Source organism: Leptidea sinapis, chromosome 3 (assembly GCF_905404315.1).
Source record: "Leptidea sinapis chromosome 3, ilLepSina1.1, whole genome shotgun sequence".
NCBI classification, from domain to species: Eukaryota; Metazoa; Arthropoda; class Insecta; order Lepidoptera; family Pieridae; genus Leptidea; species Leptidea sinapis.
Window position 1 is genome coordinate 13,075,361 of NC_066267.1, and position 27,438 is coordinate 13,102,798.

The 27,438-nt window shown below is 35.4% G+C and overlaps 1 protein-coding gene across 4 annotated transcripts in view; it reads left to right on the plus strand.

The window, feature by feature from the left end:
• The window catches only part of LOC126979537 (equilibrative nucleoside transporter 1), a 72,353-nt gene extending 47,377 nt beyond the window's left edge, over positions 1 to 24,976 (plus strand). For all 4 annotated transcript variants that reach the window (XM_050828885.1, XM_050828884.1, XM_050828883.1 and 1 more), the window contains exons 4-10: positions 1,347 to 1,587; positions 3,294 to 3,439; positions 6,478 to 6,710; positions 7,252 to 7,450; positions 11,173 to 11,291; positions 15,010 to 15,212; positions 18,973 to 24,976. In XM_050828885.1, coding sequence (XP_050684842.1) covers positions 1,347 to 1,587; positions 3,294 to 3,439; positions 6,478 to 6,710; positions 7,252 to 7,450; positions 11,173 to 11,291; positions 15,010 to 15,212; positions 18,973 to 19,108 — 1,277 coding nt within the window. In that variant the 3' untranslated portion in view covers positions 19,109 to 24,976. The remainder of the gene's footprint in view (positions 1 to 1,346; positions 1,588 to 3,293; positions 3,440 to 6,477; positions 6,711 to 7,251; positions 7,451 to 11,172; positions 11,292 to 15,009; positions 15,213 to 18,972) is intronic.
• Positions 24,977 to 27,438: the final 2,462 nt, after the last annotated feature.

Below are 27,438 nucleotides of genomic sequence, written 5' to 3' on the forward strand. Positions count from 1 at the left end.
AACAAGTTACTTTTCCACAGACTTCTTTACTTGTGTCTTCGCTAATCGTTCCTTACTTAGTCTCTCTGTCTATATACATATCTTTATATTATTTTACTTTATTTGACAAACCAACAATATTCATGTACAAGTGTAAAAATATCAACAAGGAGACTTAAAACTAAAGGGCACTTAGCAAAAATATCAAAAATGGCATGTACAAAAGATACAAATGATTTAAGTTTTCTTTAGTGTTAATTCCGCCAATTTTTTTTTTATACAACCCACATATTTGGTATGTGATTGTGGTGGGACGGGATAAAGTTCTGAATTAATTAAATGTTTTTGTTTATTTTTAATTAATTTGTTCAGTAACTGTTTTGTATAGCCGTTGGAAACCGCGATTTGGTATATTGTACAAGTTCTTTTGCGAAGTTGTCACGGGACAGTGGGACTGACATTAATCTATGAACACTAAAGAAAACTTAAATTATTTGTATAATTATGGATTTCCGCAAAGTAACGCCTACTTCAATTTTTTTATGTACAAAAAATTTAGAAAAATACAGATTATTTAAAGTAGTGTAATAAAAATAATAGTAATTTCTACAATTTAGCACCCTTACGCAGGGAGCCCAGTATCCAATCTGAACGAGGTGAAGGTGTATTATTTTACTGGCACTAACTTAAACAAATATTAAGTAAAAACCCAAAATCATTTTATTTCAATCGATTCTCTTGAGAATCTCGTGTTTTAACATTATATTGACCAGTAGAAACAGAAATATGAAGCAATTGTAGTATTTTAACTGTAGATTTAAAATAGCCTGTTTCAGTCAAGCGCCTTTGAAGACTTTGTGCCTTCGTGGGTATAAATAAAGATTCCAAAACTGTATTGTATGTAAAGTATATTGAACGATATCTACGAAATATGAAATGAGTGCGGCGGCCGATAGGTTACTAACGGCCATTGCCAATATTCAGTGTATCTCCGGTTGTGGCCTACTTGAAATAAACATCGTAACTATCATTGATTTTTCTGTCCCAATAAACTTGTAATTTACCTTATCCGTACACGCTGTCTGTCAATGGGAGGACGTATAGCTTACAAGCGATAGAAAATTGTATGGAAATTGCAATTCACGGCTATAAGAATGACTTATCGGGTATATTGGGACATCTTCAGATTATTGACAGTTAATTACTGACAGTAGAAGCTAGTAATTTGTCTCTATCTGTAGATAGTATATTGAGAATGGTCGTTAATTTGATGCGTGCGCACGTTGCCAAACTGACTGATGGGGATTGAGGACTGGAGGCTCCATTGAGGAGGAAAAAACTTGAAATGAGTATAATCTTGCTTCCAGGTATTGCTATGGACTTGGTGCCGCCCAGAGACAAATGGAACCTCATCTATCTGACGCTGCTCCTCCACGGACTCGGCACCCTCACCGCGTGGAACATGTTCATCACAGCCAAGCCATACTTCGAGGACTACAAGCTAGTGAATGCCCGGCAGTATGCCGCCAACTTCATGCCATACGTTGGTTGGGCATGCCAGATACCGAATCTGGTGTTCAGTTGGCTCAACATTTTCGTCAAGTTTGGGTAAGAAAATTTATTGAAGTAGGCGTTAGTTTGAGGAAACCCATAATTATCCAAATGTTTTGAGTTTTCTTTAGTGTTAATTCCGCAAATATTTAGACTAGTACAAAAAGAGTCTCGTGCCAGAGTTTGGCACGAGACATGTCCTGAGGATGCCTCGTGTACAGGCGAAACACATGTCGAATTGTTTTAAGACAAATATTGTCGGAATTAACACTAAAGAAAATTCAGAACAATTGGATAAGTTTGGGTAACTTTTACAGTATTCATTGATACACTTTTTTGATTGAAAATAATGGAAGCAAAAATCTGTTAGGTAAATAAAACAAGCCCTTTAAAACTTGCATCATGATAATATTTATATCATATCTTAACTTAAACCTCGTTAAAACACCTGAGAACACGTAATATGTTAAGATGTAAACAAAAATGCACGCCATCATGAAGATGACGTTTTATCTAATGACCGCCGACCGGCGGGGTGCGGGTGGACCGGTAGCGCCTAGCTAACCGCGATGCTTAAACACGAAACCTCTCACTCCCGAGAAAGTGCGCCGAAAATCAACCGAACTTCGGCCGAATTTTTGATTTTTATTTTTTACCGGCTGACGTTCGTATTCGGTTTAACCACCTTCGGCCCATCACTACTATTAATATTTAATTATATTTAAATTAAAATTAAAATATTTTTATTCCCAATAAGATAGGATATCACTTATGTAATATCAAAATACTAAAAAGACTTTGCCGAGTATACTACTAGGCATAATAAGTTTATGTTTGTTCCTAGTGTTAACATTATGGTTATAAAGGATTGGTATAGAGTTTCTGACCAACCTTCGTATAGCGAAATAGCCACCTTCCCAGTGTCCCGATCGCGTAGCGGGCAGAAACGCTAACAAGTTGGAGAGGTCCATCTGGTGTGGAGAGAAGTGAGAAGGAGCAACCTTCTCGGTTACAACTTACAAACCAGCTTGTTGCACCGAGCAGATAATAAGACGGGTGACTGAACAAAAGCACTACATTCGGCGTAGGAAAGCTAATTTAAAGTAAATGGGGGTAAGAAATTTTACGTAGTATAGTGCGACAGATCCTCTTGTTCTCTCTTCTGTTTCTATACACTGAAATCATAGGAGCGTTGCCGGAACAGATCCCACGCTTATTTTGAGGTGAAATCCCGTTATGTCGACAAAATTTTTAGGAGATTATACAATTTATACAATATTTTCCATAATGTAGTCCAAAATTTATTGTAACAGTGGCCAATTTCATTTTGCGTATGTATAAAAATATAATTTATATAGCTTTTTAATAATGTCATGTGCGAAGATATCTTAATATTATCAACTAAAAGGTAATTATATTCCCACGTAGCAACGCAGTGAGTGGTCTGTTGCCATCAGCCACGTCACATAGAGCAGTGGGTACAACAACCGCTTCACTAAAACACTCGCAGATCTGATCGATAGGTCTGTGAGCACCTAAGTGTTGCGACATTTAGTAATTGTCAAACTATTAACAAAATAAGTGCAAATGTTGGGATTTTATCAACTTAAAATTAGAATAAAATGGCGCCGTTTGCGTTTGATGCGCAAAAGAGGTTCGATCATTAAGCCTGATTATTCTATTGAAACTCTTTGGTAGAATAAATATATTTGGAATGGAAATTAATAATTATTATATTAATTCAAGCATTATTTTTGTTTCAGCGGCAACCTGACTGTAAGAATAGTGTGGTCATTGTGCATAGAAGTTTGTATCTTCGTCGTCACCGTTATTCTTGCTATGCTGGACTCTTCCGAGTGGCCCGAGGTGTTCTTCTGGTTGACTATGGTCTCCGTGTTTTTCCTCAACGGTGAGAACCTCTATTGTATTGTAAGCGTCGTCAGTCGAAATAAGACCTTTTAAATTCGTTTAATATGTTGTCATTTATCATCATCATTTCCGGAAGACGTCCACTGCTGAACAAAGGCCTTCCCCATAGAACGCCATGACGATCGGTCCTGCGCTCTCCTCATCCAACTTATCACTGCGATCTTGACCAGATCGTCGGTCCATCTTGTGGACCTACGTGGTCTCAATTCGAGGACTTTAATGCCACTTCAGTTTCGCAACCATCTGTTAATATATTTTACTACTATTTAATTGCCCAATTCATTCACAACTTCTTGCCTCGCACTAACTCGGATTCATCAGGACATCGCATCGTCGGATAATCCATAAATTCGACTGCGAGATGTTTTCGTATTTTATGTAAGTTATGGAGGCAAGGCCTGTCTTTAAAAGTCAAACATTTGTCGTTCAAAGACAAACGTAAATATAAGAAAGCCCGGATCGAAATCTGCGAAATAGTGCAGTTAAAATTTGCCTTTATAGTGCGCGCTTCTGGAATGTTCGCTAGCAGTGCACTCCAAAAGTTCGACAGCAGTATGTCCGTTAACGTCGTGCGCGACCGTCCCACAGGTGGAAAGACGGTGGCGGGGACGGGAAACTAAATATGTCAGGGGGTCAATGTGTCGACACCGCGATAGCGCCCTATCTGTAGATAATTCGCGGCGACGGTTTATACAATTCACCCTTAGGCATCGTTATAATTGCCTCGAACGAACAATGCATGCGATTTTAGTACGACTAAAACAGGAACTGCACTCCAGTGTCCTAATTGACGATTGTAAAATCGGTGATAATGTAGGACGATGCCTTACCCCTAACTCTCCAGGTATCTCCAAAACCCCTAGTAATGCAGATATCTATGAAATCTCTAAATCTACTTTTTTATTTCATTATATAATGTAAAATATATAACATATCGAGATATGACCGATAAGAAAGGAGGCCATGTAAAGTTGGTTATAATTGCATATGTAGAGGTGTTAAAAACATAAATTGAAATAAAATGTCCCACGTAGCAACGCAGTGAGTGGTCTGTTACCATCAGCCACGTCACACAGAGCAGTGGGTACAACAACCGCTTCACTAAAACACTCGCAGATTTGATCGATAGGTCTGTGAGCACCTAAGTGTTGCCACATTCTATATTTTATAAACCTTTTTCATTCTTTACACACACGTACAACTCTGATGATTCCTGCATGAGTTTGGGCCCTTAGCATTAAGTGAACCATAACTGACGTGCTTTTCACGTATTTACAAAATAAGTTCAGTTCAGATACCATCCAGGCTTTGTTCTATATTGGCATTCCTATCACTTCCCTAGAGCGTTACTGAATCTGAGCCGCGCGTCAATGACATTTGAACGACAAGCTCGCACGGAGTTAACAATATTGTTCTACCAATTAAAAATATTTGTACTGCTATTAAAAGGGTTATCTGTGTGAGTTTTCCTCACGATGTTCTTCTTCACAAAATTCACAAATTCAAAAACGGATTGGTACGTTGTGGGCGGGAATAAAACCGGCGCCTCTCGGCTGACAGCCAACGACACTTTTTTATGGAATAGGAGAACAAACGAGCGCACCTGGTGTTAAGTGGAAACACCTCACAACGAAGCTCATTCCACAGCTTTGTAGCACGAGGAAGAATGCTCCTTGAAAACCGCACTGTGGAGGACCGCCACACATCCAGATGGTGGGGATGAAATCCTAACTTGTGGCGTGTCGTGCGAAGGTGGAATTCGGCGGCACTTACCGTTGCGCCACCACGCCACGCTGTAATCTCATTTATTATTTGTGGATGATGCATCTATAACTATACTCAATAACTCTTGTATTGTATTTATTACCAACCACTTTTTGACCTACTCGTGTAAGACGTTGAGTACTTGACGTTTGAGTATTTTTGCTGCATCATAACATTACATTATATTGTAATTGAAATGATTTTTAAAACGGTGAAGCTGTAAATGTTGATTTAAAAGAGTGGCAATGAATTTCTTGCCAGTTCTTCTCGTTAAAGCTCACCCTTTTACGAAGTGGCGGTATATGTAAAAAGAAATTTAAACTTCATAAGTGTCATTTCCGTGACTTACACGAATAAAGTGATTTTGATTTGATTTGATTAGTATATCCAAATGTTTTGAGTTTTCTTGAGTGTTAATTCCGAGAAAATATTTTGCTTCAAATGTTGAACTTCAAATTGGACACGTGACTCGTGCCAGTGTTTGGCGAGTCAATATCTGAGGATGCTTGGTGTAGAGGCGAAACACGTGTCGAATTTTTTGAATACGAATATTGGCGGAATTAACTCTCAAGAAAACTCAAAACATTTGGATTGGTAGGGCATTTCAACCCTACACATAAATGTTGGTAGGCTGTCGTGTAAATAGACAGTCTACCGCGGGGAACGTAAATCGAAAAAATTGGCGGATAATTATGGCGACAACTACTACAAAAACCAATCCACTAACCTGTATTGAATCTAGAGTTTCCTAAGGAGGAATACTCGCAGATCAGTCTTGATTCGTGGCTTGTCGTCGTCGCAGCAGAGCGAATGAAAACAGCAATCAAGAAGCATCCACAGTATATTCGGGAACTAGATTGATGTCACAAGCAAGTCTTCAAAATATATGTTGCGGACACGTGGCACACAAAACACTTAAAAAGTTATAGAATCAATCACGGCAGGCAGACAACTCGAAGACAACTTTGTTACTGTTTTTTGGCGCGCGAGTCGATTATTCGCACGTATTCAGCGCGCATGCGCGACATCTAGCGCCATCTAGACCTTTCATGCGTAACTAAATACAATTTCAAGTTAAATAACAATAATTACAAACAATACAACTACACAAGTACAATTTCAAATAAATGAAACATTAATATTTTAGTGAAATATACAATTAGTTAGTTAGCTTCACCATGGATAATTATGGATTTCCGCAAAATAGGCCTACTTCAATAAATTTTCTTGATTAGAATATTTCATATATTTCAGGATTCAACGCGATATTCCAGAACACGGTGTACGGCGTGGCGGCTCGGCTTCCCCCGCAGTACACCGGAGCAGTAGTCCTGGGGTCCAACATCTGCGGTACCCTGGTGGTGCTCATCGGTTGGGCCTCGGACACCTTCACACAGAGCTACAGGACAGCTGCTATATACTACTTCATAAGTGGCATGTTTGTGCTGCTCGTATGCTTCGATACATACTTTGCTCTGCCTTTGAATGTAAGTTTATCTCTATTTAACTCTTTAAAGTTATACCTCTTTAGGCGCGTTGTGAAAAAATTATGAGAGTGAAATTTTAAGATGCGCGCGCATCACTGTAACACAAAAGTAACCGGTTGAAGTTGGTTCCTAAAATTTTCTGACGTTTGCGTCATTCGTTATTTTTTTTGGTTTCTTCGTCAATTATGACAGGCAAAGGGTTCAAGCCCATACAGCCGTATTCATTGTTTAATAATTAATTGTTAAAGCTATTTTTGCAAGATTTTTACAAAATTGTTCTTTCTAAAAACGTAGAATAGCACGAGGAATAAATTATTTTTGCTTCGTTAGGCCAAAGAAATATAACTTCTTGAGTGCATTACTTTGTGGAAATCCATAATTATTGAGTGTGCCTTCTCCAGTGGAAATTCCGCTAAGAGTCGTCTTCAATCAATTCTACAGGTGTTACTCTAAATGAGGCATCCTCAGTAGAACACGAGAATCAGTTTCCGGTACAGTACGGTACGGTAGTACATGAAGCATGACGAATCATATATTTCAGAGGTTCTACCGCTACCACGAGACATTGCAACAGAGGACGTTACGCGCCAATCCGACCCTGGCCACAAGCAACCCGGGTGGTAATCCCACTCAGAAGAAGATACCCTTCAAACTTATCATCAGACAGGCCGCTGTACAACTCTACAATGTTTTCATAGTTTTCTTCGTGACACTAGCGGTCTTCCCGACAATACATTCAGGTAGGTACTTCCCTCTTGTGTTGCATATGAGACTTTTTACCACACTTGTAACGGAAAGTTAGACTTTGTAATATCGAGGTTTGCAGCGCTGGGTTTCAAATTCAATTATTTTTATTCAAAATAGGATTTAAAATCACTTATTGAATGTCAAAAGCTAAAACCCATTCAAAATAGACTGCCTCAGATCTTAGAAGAACTGGCGCAAGAAACTCAGCGGGCTTTTTTTTTAATAAAAATATGGATTACAGTGTAATATCGTACAATAAATATTTATAATGATAAGAGCCCGAGGGTGTTCGCTTCATTCTCAGTTGTGGTATCATTAAGAAAATCGTTATGATGTAATAATCTTTCCCACAAAAACGTTTTTTTAACAATTATTTTAAATTTCGTAACACATTTGTTTGGTACATTTTCTGGGATCATATTCTAGAAGCATATACATCGCCCAACAAAAGACATGCTAACAGTAGGCATGACAAGTTTATGTTTGTTCTTCATCTTAACATTATATATCTGTTGTGAAGCAACAGTCAAAATGTTTATTTCTTTTAATTTTTAATTTTTCTCTTAATGATTCTTTAGGACCAAGGTTATAAATAGCACGAATAGCCCTCTTTTTTTTATGGAATAGGAGGACAAACGAGCGTACAGGTCACCTGGTGTTAAGTGATCACCGCCGCCCACACTCTCCTGCAACACCAGAGGAATCACAAGAGCGTTGCCGGCCTTTAAGGAAGGTGCACGCGCTTTTCTTGAAGGTACCCATGTCGTATCGTCCCGGAAACACCGCACAAGGAAGCTCATTCCACAGCTTCGTAGTGCGACGAAGAAAGCTCCTTGAAAACCGCACTGTGGAGGACCGCCACACATCCAGATGGTGGGGATAATATCGTAACTTGTGGCGTGTCGTGCGAAGGTGAAATTCGGCGGCAGGAATCAGGTTGAACAGCTCTTCGGAACACTCCCCGTGACAAATGCAGTAGAAGACACACAATGAAGCGACGTCTCTTCTGCAGCACAAGTTCAATGAAGTAAATAAACATAACCAGTGGGAGGCTCCTTTGCACAGGGAGCCGGCTAGATTATGGGTATCACAACGGCGGCTATTTCTGCCGCGAAACAGTAATGTGTAAGCATTATTGTGTTTCGGTCAAAAGGGCGCCGTAGGGCGTATCATCAGCTGAACGTCCTGCTCGTCTCGTCCCTTATTTTCATAAAAAAATAATGTCTCAGTTCATATGTAATTTATTGTTTGTCGAGGAGAAGCGGAGGTAAAAAAACATGTACAGATATTGCGGGAGTTAAATGCAGTCTGGGCTTGAGGTAAGGAGCGGGAGCTTTTCCTACCGCTGTCTGCACACCTCGGCTCGCGTGCCTGCAGTGTAGTGTATAGGGATGGCGATTCTTTCCCAAATCAATCAAGATCGATTTTTAAATCGATTTGAATCGTAATCTGATAAATCGATTCATAAAAAAATCGAGGTCTAAAAAATCTATTTCTAAAAAATCGATTTTTTCAAATTTGTATTTACAATGTAAATATAAATCCATTTTATGAAAAACAAGAATGATACCATAATAAACAATCTATCGACGATAGTCAATACGGAAAGTGATGTTTGACAACTAACTGATGTATTCTTCCTCAAGTGATCATCACTATTACCTGTCAACTGAGATACACAATAGGCCTGCAGGTTTCTTTCTGATAAACTGATTTCACTTAATTCAGGTAAAATTGGAGTAAAATCGGCAGTCGATTAAAAAAAACGAGAGCTTTATTATTTTGTCTGTAAAGTGTAAACAAAATAATTAATTTGAGGTTATACAGATGAATGGACATAAAGTAATAGTAAAATTCAAATTCAAATATTTTTATTCAAAATAGGATGTGACATCACTTATTGAAAGTCAAAAACTACCACCCATTCCAAAATGAATGCCTCAGACCTGAGAAGAATGGGCGCAACAAACTCAGCGGGCTTTTTAATTAATTAAGAATTCCACATAGTTATTTCAATGCTCATAAGTGATTATTCATATGTAAACTAATTTAAATGACTTACATACACGATTAGATTTAACAATAGCAACTAATAGATCAAACTTAAAAAATAGCATCAAAGTAAAAAATAAAAAGCGATTTACTTACTCTCAATTGATTATTATTCCGTAACAAACACTACATACAAATAAATATTAATTTCCCTAATCACAGTATGTATTTTACAACAATCAACTAATCAAGGCATATATATAAACAAATGAATGAATAATAACAAGACAAAACAATGACGCAATATCAATCAACTAAGTCAAAGATTACCAACTTAACTTTTTTTTTACTAAAGAGAAGCGACGAAAACTAAGCACACCGCCATCTCGCGAGTTTTAAAGTAATTAAACCTTTAACTGGCAATGCCGTAATATTGTGTAATTCTAAATATTTTTTTTTACCAAAACAGAAAAATCGAAAGTCGATTTTCAAGGGTAAAATATCGATTCACTGAATCGATTCAGTACGATATCGATTTATTTGGTACGAGGAATCGATTCTTCGATTAATCGATTTGAGATCGTCATCCCTAGTAGTGTAGTGCTGTGCCGTCCATGTCAGTTATCGTATGCTGATCGTGTTATCGCATCAATACTGAAGTTGCGATCTCGTATTATTATTTCATTTTAATAATGATGGATCTGAGTCCATCAGAGTACATAACAATAGATTCGCTTTGTTTTTATATCTTGCCGTATCTTCTGTAGCTTTGTTTGTATATACGCAAGTAGGTATATTGTAAGTGTATCATATTAAGGCTGTTAGAATTGCACATGGACAGGTGAAGGAACAAAATTCCAATCAAATGTCCCACGTAGCAACGCAGTGAGTGGTCTGTTTCCATCAGCCACGTCACATAGAGCAGTGGGTACAACAACCGCTTCACTAAAACACTCGCAGATCTGATCGATAGGTCTGTGAGCACCTAAGTGTTGCGACATTCTATTAAATTATTTTAAACATTATAATATTCAGTAATAATATATATTAATCTCCTGGTTTTCCTTGATTTACGACGCTTCGAAGAAGAATTGTTTTAAAAGAATCTTTTATGAAACGTTTTTCTTACATTTTGATCAGAATCATCAAAGTTCAGCTTAGCTATTCTGAGATTAGCGTGGACAACAAAAAAAAACGATGAATAGATAATAATAATTCTAATAACTATTTTGATGTCGTGTCAGTAGGTAGAATTTGTTTGTAATCAAAATTTATAAACGATGCGTGACTCGGGTTCCGTCCGAGCGCCCTTTCCAACTGAGCCTACCGTTCGAGTGATGAAATTTTGGTATATTTTGTTCAACTCTCAGGTTGTGGCTCATAATTAATCCCATAAGTGAGGGATTATCACTTAAAAATAACAAATTAGGTACAATTATTGTTATATATAAAGCACGAAATGCTTATTTAATTATATGTATAGAATCCACGAGTTTCGCCCAGTCGACCTATACCACCTATACTAATTATAATGCTGAGACAATTGGGTTAAGAATACTATTATTATGTCAAATAAAAAAAAACTGTCGAAACGAAGGCGATTGCAGAAAGGTCTGTTTGATAAGTTTTTCTTAGGAATAAGTCATTTACGTTATCTGGATATTCTAAATGATCATCTCACACTCAATTAATTTTGTTTCAATAAATCTCGTGTTTATTCCAGACATCAAACCTTTGACTGCCACAGGCTTCATAGGTGACAACTTTCTTCGACTGACGTGCTTCCTGACATTCAATGTTACTGCCATGCTGGGAAACATTACTGCGAGTTTATGGCAGCATGTAAGTTAACAATGGTTTTGCATTAGATAATTTATACTTTTAGATAGAGCCTCTTGCTGTTAGCCAACGCGTGACAACAGGCCAGGTGTTTTGATGTGCATCACAAGCTACGTGTTACACTTGCGATATGTTAGTCACATTGTACCAGTGTGCGTGTGTTTGCTGAGAGGCTAACAGTTCGTTTTTATCTGCACCCATGCTTTAAATCCTCTATTAAAGATTCTGAAACAGTTAGTTTATTGCCAACATTAAAACACCCAATGTCCTTATAACCATTACATCATCCAAACGAGTGTTGTAATGTTATACTGAATTTCATAACCGTTTTGACAGCACACCGCCAGATATTTTAAACGTTGCAAATGAGCATAATATTTAAGTGAATTTTAATAATTGCATTATACAAAATGTAAATTACTTCTCAAATAAATAATTATTTTATTAATAATTAGTTTATTTGTATATAATCGGTAATGAATGATATTAGGTTACTACTAGGACTGGCTATTTTAATGTAAGCAGTAAGCTAACTCTTTCAGAATCTTTTTGAGGATTCATTCAGGGTATAGATAAAGTCTTGTATGCAACTGTTGATAATTAGGTATTAAAACACATGATAGTATTATCACATATATTATTATTATATATATATATATATATATTAAGCATTCGTGTTTTAATACCCCTTATTACACAACAGTTGCGTAAATAACTATTAGTGTGCATGACAGCTACGTTTTACACTCACGACTGGTCCGTCACTTTGTATCTGTGCGTGCGTTTGCTGGAAATAGAGGCTAACAGTTCGCCGCTATTTTTTTTAAAAGTACTCACAGCTGTCACAGTCTAACTAGACGTTTAAATTATCCAAGGTTCAAATAATCCTAGTTGATATTTTAAAATCTTAATTAAACAAGTTCAAACAAGCTCTTGACAGCACAGAACAAAAAAGATGGCCGAATTGGTGTCATTAGGATATATAGAGAAACTAGATCTTCAATCTATAGATTAAATCACAGCTCATCAACAATACAATCCGTAAGGCCCAGTAGTAAAGCTGGTTCCATTTGGTAAAATAATACTCATTTATTAATAGTAAAAAGGGTTTTAAATAGTAAAAAGCGGTGAGCTCACTGTTTTTTAACCGACTTCAAAAAAGGAGGAGGTTCTCAATTCGTTGGTATTTTTTTTTATGTTTGTTACCTCAAAACTTTGGACTGAGTGAACCGATTTTGATAATTCTTTTTTTATTTGAAAGCTGGTGCTTCCCGTGTGGTCCCATTGTAATGGTCCAGATCTGATAATGGCATCCACGAGAAAACCATAAAAGTCTTAAATTTGCTATACGTATGTGGATGATAAATTTACGAATAACTTAATATCGCGCCAACGGATTTCGATAATTCTTTTTTTATTGGAAAGGATATACTTCAAAGGTAGTTTGGTGAGAGTTTGGGTTCTGATTATGGAATCCATGATAAAGTAACGGAACTCTTCAATTCTTAGGAGCAAATTAAAGATACTCGACCGAATCTTTTTTATGCTTTTAGGATATTTAAGTCACCTACCGTAACATAGTAATGGTGAAGTAATTGTCATAGTCGAATAGGATGATCAATGGAACTCCTTAACGACCTACAGTAAGGGTGCGATCTGTGGCAGAAGTTCTGACTGTCTGTAATCAAATTACAAAGAGCTTACGTTAATTGCTGCATTGCAAAATTTTGTATATCTACACATATTTAGACAAAATGTTTGTTGTGTACTTCGACGATGAGTCGATCGATAATATCTTTAACAAGGTGGGAACGTCGAAATCCGGTATTTTATTTTGATGGCCCGGTACAGGGTTGCGACCCGGTAAATGGGAAACGCTACTTTAGTTAATTCAGAAAACAAATAGAGCAGCACCAACTCCCATTATCCAACGCAGTGATCTTACGATAAGAGTATAGAATCACATTTACACAATGGGTAAATAAATGCTTCACTAAAACACATGCAAGTTTTGTCGATAGGCTTGTGTGCACCTAAGTTTAGCTACATTGCATTAATTATACAAAGAAATTTTCACAATAATAATATTATTTTAAACATATTAGACCATTGGCAACTTTCCTATACAAGCTGGACTTCATGACTTTTTCGTCTGGCCGATGTCGTCTGGACTGAGTCATACGGAGTATAATAAAACCCGTGTAATTGTAATAGTTATTTATGCAACTGTTGTATAATAGGGGGTATTAAAACACGAATGTGGGTTTATAATAGTACACATTAGTGTTTTAATAACTAATTATCAACAGTTGCATGCAAGACTTTATCTACACCCAGATTCTGAAACAGCTAGCTTACTGCTAACATTAAAACAGCCAGTCCTAGTAGTAACCTAATATCATCCATTACTGATTATATACAAATAAACTAAGTATTTATGAAATAATTATTTATTTCAGTAGTAATTTACATTTTGTATAGTGCAATAATTAAAATTGTCTTGAATATTATGTTCTTTTGCAGCGTTTAAAATATCCGGCAGTGTGCTGTCAAAAAACGAATCGCTCATTTTTTCAAGAAAAATGGCGGGGTTTCGAATAACCTACTTTATTTTTACGGCGCGCCACTTTCTGGTAGTGTGGAACGCGCGTAAACGAAAATGTTCTTTTTTTGAAATTCATACAGGTACCACACATCGAGCAATAAGAATGTGGCTGTATGTTGAAACTTGAAACTCTTTGCGCATGAAGGGATCAAAAAACCAAGGAAACACTCCTTATGAAATTCAGTACAACATAACAACACTCGTTTGGATGATGTAATGGTTATTAGAACATTGGGTGTCTTTATGTTGGTAATAAGCTGTTTCAGAATCTTTAATAGAGGATTTAAAGCATGGGTGTAAATAAATATGCATAGGTATATCTACTAATCTCTTACTAAATGTATCTATGTCTTCAATATCAAAATTTTGGATACTTCTCGTTTGATTTTTAAAAAGTTATTGGTGTCATTTTATTAACTAGGTAACTTACTTTCGATATCAGTTCAAAGTTTTTGGATATCTCTAATAGTTAAGGAATAATCGCTTGGTCACACTTATCGATTACATCCTGTATAAGTACTTATAGGTTATTTACTCATGCAAAGAGCCAAAATCAAAGGCTTAAAACTTAGAGATTATAAAATGAATAACTTTATTGGAACTAACTAACCCCCTTACTATACTATACTATAATATACTATACTACTATACTCTGCTAACTTAAAGCATTGCTAATTCTCACTCTGTCTTCTTCTATTGACCTAAGTCAGAATGAGAAAAAAAACTCCTTATCGGCTGTTTTAAGTAAGCGGACCATTATGAATAAGAGGGTAAGAATCTACCAAAATGCAGCAATCCTCGTGCTAAAGACAAAACATGATGAACAAATGAACCTTAAGCCTAATTTCCACTTTGATTAGTGTGAACTGTTATTCGCACACAGAGTCAAAATCAAAGGCTTAGAACTTAGCGATTATAAAATGAATAACATTATTGAAACTAACTAAGAATCTACCAAATTGGAGCACTTAGTTATTGCAATATTTGTGCATGGAATTACTTGATCCAAATGTTAAAATACAAAAGGCTGCCATTTAAAGGGGTGATCAACGCAGACGGGAAAATTACTTGAATAGCTTAGGTAACATAATTAATTATTTTTTTGTGTAATTTCAGCCGGGTCCTCGTTGGCTTTCTGTTTTCACAACACTCCGAATACTGTTCATCCCGCTATTCCTGCTGTGCAACTACCACCCCAAGGACCGGATCAGAACTATGCCGGTGTGGGTGTCCAACGACTGGGCTTATTGGATCCTTGCAGTCTTGATGGGCTGGAGCTCTGGACACGGCAGCTCTTTGGGGATGATGTATGTCAGTGGGTAAGTTGTTTTGGAGTTTACTCCTTAAGAATCGATTTTCATATAAGGCGCCCGGTATGGGAAAAATATAGAGAGTAAAACCTCATCAAATGGGATAGTAACGTTTTTGGTGCGCATCATTTCTCGCGCACTTTTCACTTTACAGTGTGTGTGTGTGTGTATATATACTTGTGTGTAGCCAGCAGTATACTACGTGATTGCTTACGAATTTAGTATAATATACCTATTAGGGTGTGCAAAAATGTAACTTCCTTGATAAACCTTTTTAAATTGGAATTTTGAGTTCGCCTTTAACATGAGTTGTGTTTGGGCATTTCCTGATATATTTTGAGCGTCAAGGATTTATTTAATTTTTAATTAATACGCTTTTATTAGCTTCTGCTGTATGTCTGTTTGTAATCGACTCCATTGGACTTGATTTTGATTAGTACCTCTTCAAAGACAATCGTTCTTGAGGAGTACACTCCAGTCGTGCGTCGGAGCTGACACACACACTTTTTTTTAATTTTATAATCGCAAACAGAATAGGACACTTGTGCTCCTGTGCTATGGCGTATGGGTCGCATAGTAAAGGTTCTTCCGGGTTGGCATAAAGGCATACAAGGCATTTATTTTCTCAATTCCTTTAGAATTCTTTATGATATCATTTCTAATACTACTACCGCTTCTGAGAGAGAAGAAGCGGCGCTTATTTTCTCCGAGTTGCCGTAGTTATGGTAGAATTATTTTTTGGAAAAAACAGTACTACTTTCTTGGTTGCCAATAAAGAAGTTTTAAGTTTTTCCAGTGGTTTATTTTATCCTGCGCATGCGCCATTTTCGCGGGGATACCGAGTAATGTGAATTGCTTGGATAATTTGTTGCGAAATAAGTTATTGTGACAGTCAAAAATACAATATCCGGGCATCGTTGAATTCAGCTGACTCTGTCTGTATATGTATGTCATCTTTCCTCTAGAAACAGTACTATGCCCGCTTTTAGTCACGCTCGAAGTGTTACTACTTTTTTAGGGTTCCGTACCTCAAGGGTAACAATCAGATCCGTTCGTCTGTCGATCTGTCTGTTTGTCAGCGAGCTCTATCTCATAAACCTGAATAGGTGACAGCTGTAATTTAGAGTAAAAATCACTAGTAACTCATCGTCATCTCGTTATTTTAGCTGCATCGATAGTCAAGTTTCAGCGTTTATTTAATAAAGTTTTAATAGCAATGGATTTACGTGAAATATCACCTATCTCTAGTTATATCCCATTATCCAACGCAGTGATCTTACGATAAGAGTACAGAATCACATTTACACAATGGGTAAATAAATGCTTCACTAAAACACATGCAAGTTTTGTCAATATAAGCTTGTGTGCACCTAAGTTTAGCTACATTTTATACAGTCAATATTTTATGCTGTTGGCTCTGGTTGGCGCTGGCCTAGAGAGACAAAACATTTTTTAAGAATATTTTTTTACGCGGATGATATTGTTTTGTGTACTGCTTTTTTAAGACTTCATTTATCTTCACGATATTTCAGTGTCTCACAAGAACTTGAAAGTTATAAAAAGGCATTTATTTTCTCAAAATTGATTCCTTTAGAATTATTTTTGATGTCATTTCTTATACTACTAGATACTACTACCGCTTCGGAAACAAATGGCGCTCTGAGAGAGACGAAGCGGCGCAAGAAACTCTCCCAGCATTCTTTTTTTTGCGCTCTTTTCAATAAAAATATGCAATATTGTACAGTCATTTCTATCGCTATAAAATAATCAATCTAGTCCCAGGCTGTCCGATCATTTAGATATTCAGCAGTGGAGTAATAGGATTTACGACAGAGCCATTTTTTTATAAAACATTTAAATTTATTTATAGATAATGCCTGAACAGTGGCTGGGCCTTCATTGTAGAAGTGTATACATTTACCCTTAAAGCTATTATGTATCTTATGAAGCCTACTAGAATTAGTTACAAGCAGTATTTATATAATTAGTCCCTTATTTCTAGTGTTATAATAGTGAAATAGGGAATCTATATTGTTTAAGGCACGTAGAACTACGGCTACCCATAGCGACTTAAAAAAATGACAATAAAATGCAACGATATCTTATAATTACCTGATTAATGACACTACAAAGTTAAAAATTAAAAAAACGACTTTGAAAGTTCAAAAGTATAAAATAATTAAATAGAGATTTAATTTATATTTATTATATTTCTAATATATAAAATTCTCGTGTCATGGTGTTAAACATTGAACTCCTCCGAAATGGCTTGACCGATTCTCATGAAATTTTTGAGTGCATATTCGGTAGGTCTGAGAATCGGACAACATCTATTTTTTATCACCCTAAATGTTAAGGGTGGTCCACACGATTTGTTTTTATTTAAATTTGTTTGATTATGAGTCAGCATTAAAAAATACATACAACTTCAAATTTTCACCCATCTACGATCAACTGTTACTTTTGTATCGCGATTTTAATTTTAATATCGGCAATACAACGTTTGCTGGGTCAGCTAGTATATATATAATAATTTAAAGAGGTGTATTATCTCTTATGCCTTGAATATTATATTTAAATTAAATCTCTGTTATGTTATTTTATACTTTTGAGTTTTTGAAGACGGTTTTTTTAAACGTTGTTTTTTTGTTTATTTTTACTACCAAGTAATATAAATCTATTTATTGATCGATTCGAGTATTTACATTTTGTATAAATGATGTAAATTGGTGGGGCAGAATCTGCTATGAGGGCTTACCATCAACTTTTAATAAGCGATGCGATTCCGATGCAGTTCGATTTAGGTACCTAAACTGAACTGAACTAAAATTCGTACCATGAAGTGCCTTTTACTGAATGGAGTTTGGATCCCTTAGAAGAATGAACGAAATAAATTTGTCTGTGGTGAGAAAGAGATGACGCTCTACAGTCGTTGCATAAGTTTCTCTTTCTTACTCGAATCACATGCGTTGCGTTTCGAAACCTAAAATGATATGATTTTAGCGGTATTTTTGCGTAGAAAATACTAAAAAAACATTTTAAAATTGCGCTTTAGCGTCAAATTATAAACCATTAAGCCTTTTTTTGTACTTGTTAAATAATATTAATATAAATAAATATAGTTCTTTGAATTAAAAATTAAATGTTTGCTTAGAAGTTTTCGTAAAAATAACGAGTTATAAACGCAACTCCTGATGTTTAATTTGACAGGACCACAGAGTACGTTTTTTTTATGCGAACAGGCTATAGCCTGTTCGCATATAGGACTATAGTCCGGGCCCTTATTGCCTCGTCTTTAGTATTTTCATTTTTGGTATTTATTTTCAGTATTTTGTTTTACAAAAAAGTCCGATAAAGTATTCTCACCTCATCTTTCATCAATAAAATTTTCCTTTTCTGTATGTTTTCACTATTTTTAAAAGTTATTAACAACACGACTCACTTTCCTCTAAGGAAGTAGGAACTTTTTTCGAAACGCTCACTTTGACACATAAGCTATCCAGTTTAGCTTGAAATATTACCTCATGATACGAATGAATGAACGAACTAAATTAATTTGCGATTCAGTTGATATCATTTTTGACATTCAATTGACATCATTATGATTTAATCAGTTGATTTGACGTCAACCTAAATTAGATAGCTCGAATCACGTCGTGGTACGAAATAGCAAAGCAGTTCACTTTAGGTTGTCAATTGAATCGCAATAAGAGTTCATAGTAGGCCCGATGGTCCTTATTTGTATAACAATGCCTTCTATCCATTACAGAACTGTTGCACCAGAGCACGCGTCAACTGCTGGTATGCTGGGTGGTGCCATGCTAGTCACTGGCATCGTGGCTGGCATAACCTTCTCCAAGTTTGCACCGGCCTTCGTCACTCTCTCGGCCTGGGCTAACATGTAGCGAATCATTATACCCCTCGAGACATTCTGGAATGTTCTCAGGCAGTGATTAGTGAAGTCGGTTGTACAACTAAAGTGATTTGAGTGGAAGTGATTTTTATTTAAAATAAGCAGAAAGATGTATTGTAAAAGGTGATATGTAAATGATATACTTATATACAGCGTGGCGCTATAGTGGTGACATTAAATGAACATATGAGCTATTTAACCTTAATCGTAAAAAAAAAAAAATCTAAAATTTAAAGTAAATACTTGAAATTTTGAATTTTTCAAACAAATTCAATTATATATTTTGGAACTAAAATTCTAATCCCCCTTATGTGGTCGCATATGACGTCACGAAGTAGGTGTCAGTACCTATGCTATACCGCGGCTTCTAGATTTCTTACAGGCTGTTCCGAAATGATATTATGGAAAATTTATTTAATTAGGTGAAAAATATCATACATCTATACATATAAATAAAATTGGAGTGTCTGTTTGTAATATTGAAATAACCGTTTTTTACTACATATATATGAATATATATTTGGTACATACACCAAAATAACATTTTTTACAATTTCTGTCTGTCTGTGTGTTTGTTCCGGCTAATCTCTGAAATGGCTGAAATGAAATGAAAATTTTGACGGGACATTTATTATATAGCTAGTATATGATATATGTAATTTGTTTATTAATTTAATTTGTAAATAATATATTTCATTTCTGAATATTTTTTTCTCGTGTGTTTATTTAATGTCGCGATTGTAGTGACATCCTGTATATGAATAGTAGAAGAATTTGTGTCCTTATTAAACCTATTCTATGTTGTATTATTACTATGGGACTACAAATTGTAATGATATAAATGGGTAAAGTAAATGATCACATATTTGAAATTTAACATTTCGGGTTAAAGTTGCAATTCTGTAACAAGCAATAAATCTACAGATTTAAAGATTATTAACATATAAATGTCTATAAGTATATTATTTAACAAAAAAATGAGAAAAGTATCTAAGAAATGTGTATCTTTTAGTGATAATGTTGTTGTTTTTGATTGCATTTATAATATTCAAGACATATGCAATAACAATACTGTGCCTAGATAAAACGATGTTGGTTGACATTTTTGATGTAAATATTACATACACATTTACTACACTATTATACATATTGGCATAAGTAAATCCAAAGGATCATATTATATATAATATGATCCATTATATATTATATACCAGTGTTTTTCAATCTGTGGATCGCGACCTCTAGTGGCTTTACTTAAAGGGTCGCCGGCAGACTACAATAAAATCACAATATGGTGGTGCTATTTCAATAAAATCATTTAATAATTGATGTCTATTTCTATTTTTAGTTTTAATGTCCACCATTGAAGAGAATGGCAGTTGACACGGGTATGAAGTGGCGAATGGTTCAAATGATCGTATAACTTCCTATTGCATAATGTCACTATGGCAGGTAGAATTATTCGACCTATAAAGGGGTCGCGAAATAAATAAGATTGAAAAACACTGATATGTAACCATACAACACACTATGAGTAAGCTGACCCACAATATTAAGTTTTGATCTTATATATCACGCTGTTGAAATATTATTCTGTTTTCTTTTACTGAAACTTTGACATAACAATTGGGGTCTGAGTGTGTTATACAGTTTCCAATATTGAGTATTTTATAGCAGACACATTAGGTCATTATATCGAACTTGAGGTATCTTTTAATGCATATTATTGCGAAAATGGTAAGGAAATGAATACACTGTGTAAAAAAACCTCTGTACGATATTTGACACTGATATGCATAAAATAAATATCAAACATCTTAGATTAAATCCTGCAGTAAAAAGAATATTTCATATTAAATGTTGTCAAACATCTTGAGAGCCCCTTATTTATTTTTTCGACCAGTAAAATAATCAACGGCCCTGAACTCGGTCCAATGGCGGACAGCTAGGCATTAGCTGTGCGGCGTCTCAAGCGACAAGGAGAGGGAGAGAGAGAGAGCACACCGCTGTTCTTTTACCGATGCCGCGAATCGCGGAAATCAGAATTATAACTCTACAAGTTACTCTCACTCTGTTACCCGTCAACTCGCTTCTGGATAGCAAGTGCAAATTGGATTATATTTTTTTAACGTTATTACTTTTTTTTCACTCTTTTTAATGTTCCTGAAAAATCAATATTTATATTTTCTCACTACTTGATACCAATATACGTCTTATGATATAGTACGGCATTTTTCTTAACATCTATATAATGTGTGTTATCAAAGAGATAGTATAAAATAATAATTGGTAACTTTTTTGCGTTCTTATTAACTTTTGGAAATTCCAAATATGATTTACATACATATACAATATGTATTATAAAATCATTATATCTCTGGAAAGTTCTGTAATATCAACCTTATAATAGTACAATACAATATTTTTTCATTGTAAACTTGCAACCCGCACTTGTGCAACTCAAAAATGCATGCTAGTTTGCCTGTAATTGGATTTACACCATAATTTATACTTATTTTGTTATTTTTATAAGCTAGTAATAGTGTATAATCTGTTGGTGAACCTAAATAAATAAATAAATCAATATTAAACCAACAAGTTCTGTAATATTAAATAGTTAAATAACAGGTTAGCTAAAAAAATATCCATAAATCTTAGAATGTTATTTTCTAATTGTGAGTTAGTTCTTTAATACCATTTACAACTGTATACCCCATATATGTTATTTGGCTATGAGCTCTAATGATTATATGTTCTACCCATTTCGCATACCCAGATGTCATGAGATATATTAAATATTGTTATTGTTAATGATATAGTTATTTAGTACAAATTGTTGATATAGATACATAATATATGGATCATGTAGGTTGATTAATCTTATATTAAAAGGTTCGTGCCTTGAATTAATATACTGTATTAACGTGGTCTTATACAAATACTGTACACATATATGATTAAATATATACCATCTAAAATTTAATTTATCTCGGATCAAGTTTCACCTTGTATTTGCTATGTAAATATAATAATACAAACGTGATCAAACATAAAAAAAATCTTGGGAATAAAATGGATGAAAACAATATTGTGTGTCGTTCTCAGAGTTACTGTTTTTTTTTGTTGATTTCATTCACTTCATAGTTGACAGTAATTAAAGTGATGAGGTGTAGTGGTAATTGAGTGTTTCAAACTACCCACCTTAGGAAAATATATTAAGCGATTTATATAGAATTATTATTAAACCAGAAAAGATCTTTTATATGTTGGTACAATTTTCAGTTAAAATAAGATAACAATAAGATATTAATAAGTGTTAAAAAAATATGTATTTTTTTTAATTACTATCACCATAATCAGTATATTATACATTTACTGATGTATTTGTATATGTAAAATCATATTATCATTCTCGGATCAAAGGTCAAGATTTTTAATATATCCAGATTATTGAATTATTTAATCTCTTTCGGGTGTACGTACACACATGGCTTATCCATTTGACACTTGATCCTAGATATTTTTTTGTGTTTTTAATTCTTTTTGAAGAGAGATTGTAGACCCTCATTAAATAATATTCTGCTGTATGAACAACTTTAGAAGTAAGAGTTCTGACTTTTCGTGTTCTGTTATTAGAAGTGGTTAAAAATTAATGATGAAATTGTCGTTTTATTCATAAAAAACTATGTACAATATTATGTGTTAAATATAGCACAAAATTAATGTAATCTAAAATGGAATTAATATAAGTTAGATTAAGTTATAACTATTACGCTATTAACATGTTAATCTGAATTATTTTGACAGACTGATACTAATATTGTGTACTTCCTATTTTGTGTAGCTTTAGAACATCTTAATGTGAAATCAAAAGGGTTTAAGGTTAAAGGCGATTTAGACAGATATTTTGAGATACATACATCAAGGCTAACTCTAATGGGTATGTTTCACTGGGACACCGCTGTTACGCAACTTGTCGCCGCTACCAACAAAATGTATACAGCTCTATAGAGAGACACCTGGTGTCCGTTTAGTTACTAATTTGGTGGCGTGACCAGCTCGGACGCGTCATTACTCTGATGTCTGTATGGTTAGTTAGTTTAGTTTAGCCGGGCTTTTTAAAATGTCTTCTAATTTCAACCAGCATAGATCATTCCAGAAGTCTAGCAGTCTTTTTAAGTTTCTGGAAGTGATGTTGGAGTGTTTGTGCCCGTTGTTTGGCCACACTGCTGCACTCCATAAGCACGTGTTCTGGCGTTTCTTCTGCCTCCATGCATCCTCTGCACAAGGGGCTGTCTGTTACACCTATGATAGACAGATGGTCGTATAAGGGACTGACCGGTGACTACACCTACAATTGTACGTATATTGTCCCTGTGTAGTCTCATCAGGTTGCGGGCGAATCTCTTTGGGGGCACCGGATTCTTTATTTGCCTGCAACTTTTGCTGTTTCTCCATTCTGTTAGGTGGGATTGTTCTTTTTTTTTCGTAGCCATTTTTTAGTTTGGGCCTGAGGTTTGGGGAGCAGTGGCTCAGGTCCATATTATGCTACGACTTCGGATCCCCTTTTGGCTAGTTCATCTGCGGCATCATTGCCCAGTGAGTTGCTGTGTCTTTCAATCTGTATGGTGTCTAGTTTGCTAGCTTACGGACACCACGGTGGCGCGACTGGTTGCGTCTACGTGGTGTCCCGGTGGAATATAGCTCTTACGGTCGTTCCCAATATACTATCTACAGATAGAGATAAATTACCTTCTACTGTCAGTAATTAGCTGTCAATAATCTGAAGCTGTCCCAATATACCCGATAAGTCATTCTTATCGCCAGTTCATTGTTGCAATTACCATACAAACTTCTATCCCTGGTAAGCTATAGCGTCCTCCCATTGACAGACAGCGTGTACGGATGAGATGAGTTACCGTCGATAAGTTTTCTGGGACAGAAATACGACGCCTCTTTCTACCGTGAAGCAGGTGTATCCCAGGTGACGAGCGCAATCGTAGAGCCGCTAGAATTTTTGGGTATCTCAACAATCCTGAGCGGCACTGCATTGTAATGGGCAAGGCGTATCAATTACCATAAGCTGAAGCTGCTCGTCTCGTCCCTTATTTTCATAAAAAAATGTGAAGACATTTTATTTTTATTATTCTATAGTAATTGCCATTTTCGTAAATGCTACAGCTCCTCACATCAACAGCCAAAGAGAAAGTTTAATTCAAAACCAAAGAGTTGAGTTTGATTTGCTTGTATTGTCTCTAAATATCTGTCTGTTTTCAAATAAATAATCTTTTAAAAGGACTCTTAAAAGTGTAGCTATATCTTGCGTTTAGTGTGTTTCGGCTTAGATCTTAAAATTATAAAGAGGAATATCCCAAGTCAAAAACTTATAGTATTTTATCAACTTTCGCGGCATTTGTGACAGTTGGACGTCACAGAAACTGTCCTTATCATACACTTTCTACACGCTTTACAAAGAGAAAAAGAGATGAACAAGACATACCAAGATTTACGAACCATGCGTTACTCGAACGGTTCGATCGGGTGGTAAGAGCGCGCGTTATAGTGAGGGATATCACTTTAAAAACAAATTGTAAAGAAAAAAAGGTGGAGGCTAAAACTATCGAGAGAATTTCCTTAAACCGCATTTGTTAAATATAAAAAACCTTTTGATTTTGCTTTGTACAGCTATTCCAAAATAAGTTTTACTATTTGAATGTAATAGTGTTATAATATAGTGTGTTAAGTTGATAAAGCCAAATAATTTTCTTTAGATCAGCAAATGACCGAACACACATTTTGTTTGTAATCTTGTGTTTGAACTGTTATTTTTATTTATTCCATAGTAAAAACCCCGTTTTAATTTCGTCTTTTATTTTCGTTTATTCCTTTTTGCTTAGATAATTTATACGTCTCGATAGAGCCTCTTGCTGCTGGACAACCAATGAAAACAGGCAAGGATATTACTTTAGTGTGCATGACAAGCTACGTATTACACCCGCGATTTGTATGTAAGTTTGTGTTAGTATGTGTGCATTGCTCAAAATAAAGGTTAGCTGTCAACCTCAATTTGTTTCGACGTTTTCACACCTGCCACAGTCTATCTAGATGTATAAATGATAAGCCTATTTGCATGCATATTATTAATTTTGGTATGAGTCATGAAACCAACTTATATACTAGTCCATTATTAGTATTTAATAATTGCTTCTTTATCACTGCCAATGTATTTTATGTTTAGATTTATATACATAATATAATATGAATTGTCTATAACGTTAAAACTTTGTAAAATGAATAATAATACTCATGAATATACTTAACGCGCGGTCTGTATTTAAAATCGGGCGAGGCATGAATCAAAATCCAATTAAAGTAGCTAGCTGAGAGCGGGTCGGTATATATCATATAAATATATTATGTATATACATTATACGGCATTATATTTAATAAACTAAGTATAAAGTTTTACCTGAGACTAAACCAAAAATATACATATTGTTGACTCGTATATTTATATCGCTGACAACACTGTTCAATACAGGGATAATTCTAAATTTTCCGAATGTCAAGCAGATTGGAAATAAACGCGGGAAACGTGATACGTCCGAATGAACAAATCATAAGCAAAATGTCTATATTTTGCATATTCTTGTTTTATTCTCAGGTATAACATTATCGGCCTTATAAATAAAATTGGCATAAAGTTATAAATAATCATAAGCCAAGAAAATGTTTACAAATAGACATTTTGCTTACGATTGGTTTGTTCGGACATATAAAGTTTCCCGCGTTTATTCCCAAGGCTGCTTGTCATTCGGAAAACTTCAGAATTATCATTGTAATGACAGTGTTGTCAACGATATTGTAAACATTTTGCATATTCTTTGTTTTTGCTTAGTTATAACTTTATACGAAGTTTATTTGTAAGGCCGTATAAGTTTATTAATTGTAAGGCTGGGGAGGCTAAGTAATAAAACTATTGGTCCGTCTGATTTTTTGTACACGCACAATGTCTGGATCTACTGCCACTGGACTTTAATAAAACTTTCATGAATACTTTCACCGTAGCCCTGAGCAACATTTAGGCTGTATTTGATCAAAATCGGTGCACGGAGAACAAAGTTATATTCTGAGTCATAATATTTATCATAAGTCATTCTTATCGCGTTATATTGGGACGTGTGAATTGAAATTTCCATACAAACTTCTATCGCTGGCAAGCTATACGTCGTCCCATTGACAGACAGGGTGTACCGATAAGGTGAGTTACCGTCGATAAGTTTATTGGGACAGAATAGTAAACGATAGTTAAAAATTTTATCTCAAGGACTGAATATTGGGAACGGCCGTTAATGTATCACTGTGTCGTTATGTACAAATAAGCGCGAGTTGAATGCAGAGTTCGGGATCTCATTAGTGATTACCATAATACCTATAATCAATTACCATAATCATGAGTGTGTCGATAGATTTAAAAAATGCCTTAACCTTACAACAAACAAAAGGTAAACTAATAATCAAGTTTAGTAATTTTTATTCAACATAAATGTCTAAAACACTTATCGTGCGAAAAAAACCCGTTTATTCGGAACGCAACCTGATGGACTCGATAACACGGTAAGCGTGCGATATCTGACAAGGACTGGCACTACAATGTAGGCGCGCGAGGGGAGGTGTGCGGACAGCGGGGAGAGTTGCACCCGCCCATTACCAGGACCCGACTGCATTCAACACGCGAGCTAACTATAGCCACATATTTGCTGCTTAGCGTCTACGCAGACGATACCGTAGGCAACATCTACAATATGACTTTTGCGACTTTTAGATTTCGGTCACCGCAGTAGAATCTTACCCGGACAATTAGCTATAACAATAATCAACTTTTACATGATCGAAAACGAGACTAATAGATTTTATAATAAATAAATTTCTCTCAGTGTTGTTAATATGTAACAGCTTGCCGGTTGCTCGTTCAACTCCATAATGTTTGCGAATCAAGAATCATTTGTTCAAACATATTTATTTTACCCGTACGACACAATGTAAGTTTAATTCGAGTAAGTTACTGTCGCCGCGCTTTGGTCGCCGCTGTATCACATTGTTTTTTTATTTTAATTTATAATATGACCATGGATGTACCTTTTACATTAAGTTGTATTGATGTTGCTAGAAAACATGAATTACGGCTGCCGACCTGCTTTGCTTAATTTTCATTTCGGGCATCCCCGCGTCTTGAATGGCGGCATGAAAACAATATAGGTTATTTTTGTTTTTCGCATTTTCACAACCGTTGCTACCTAGTGCCTATAAAAGCCACTGCAC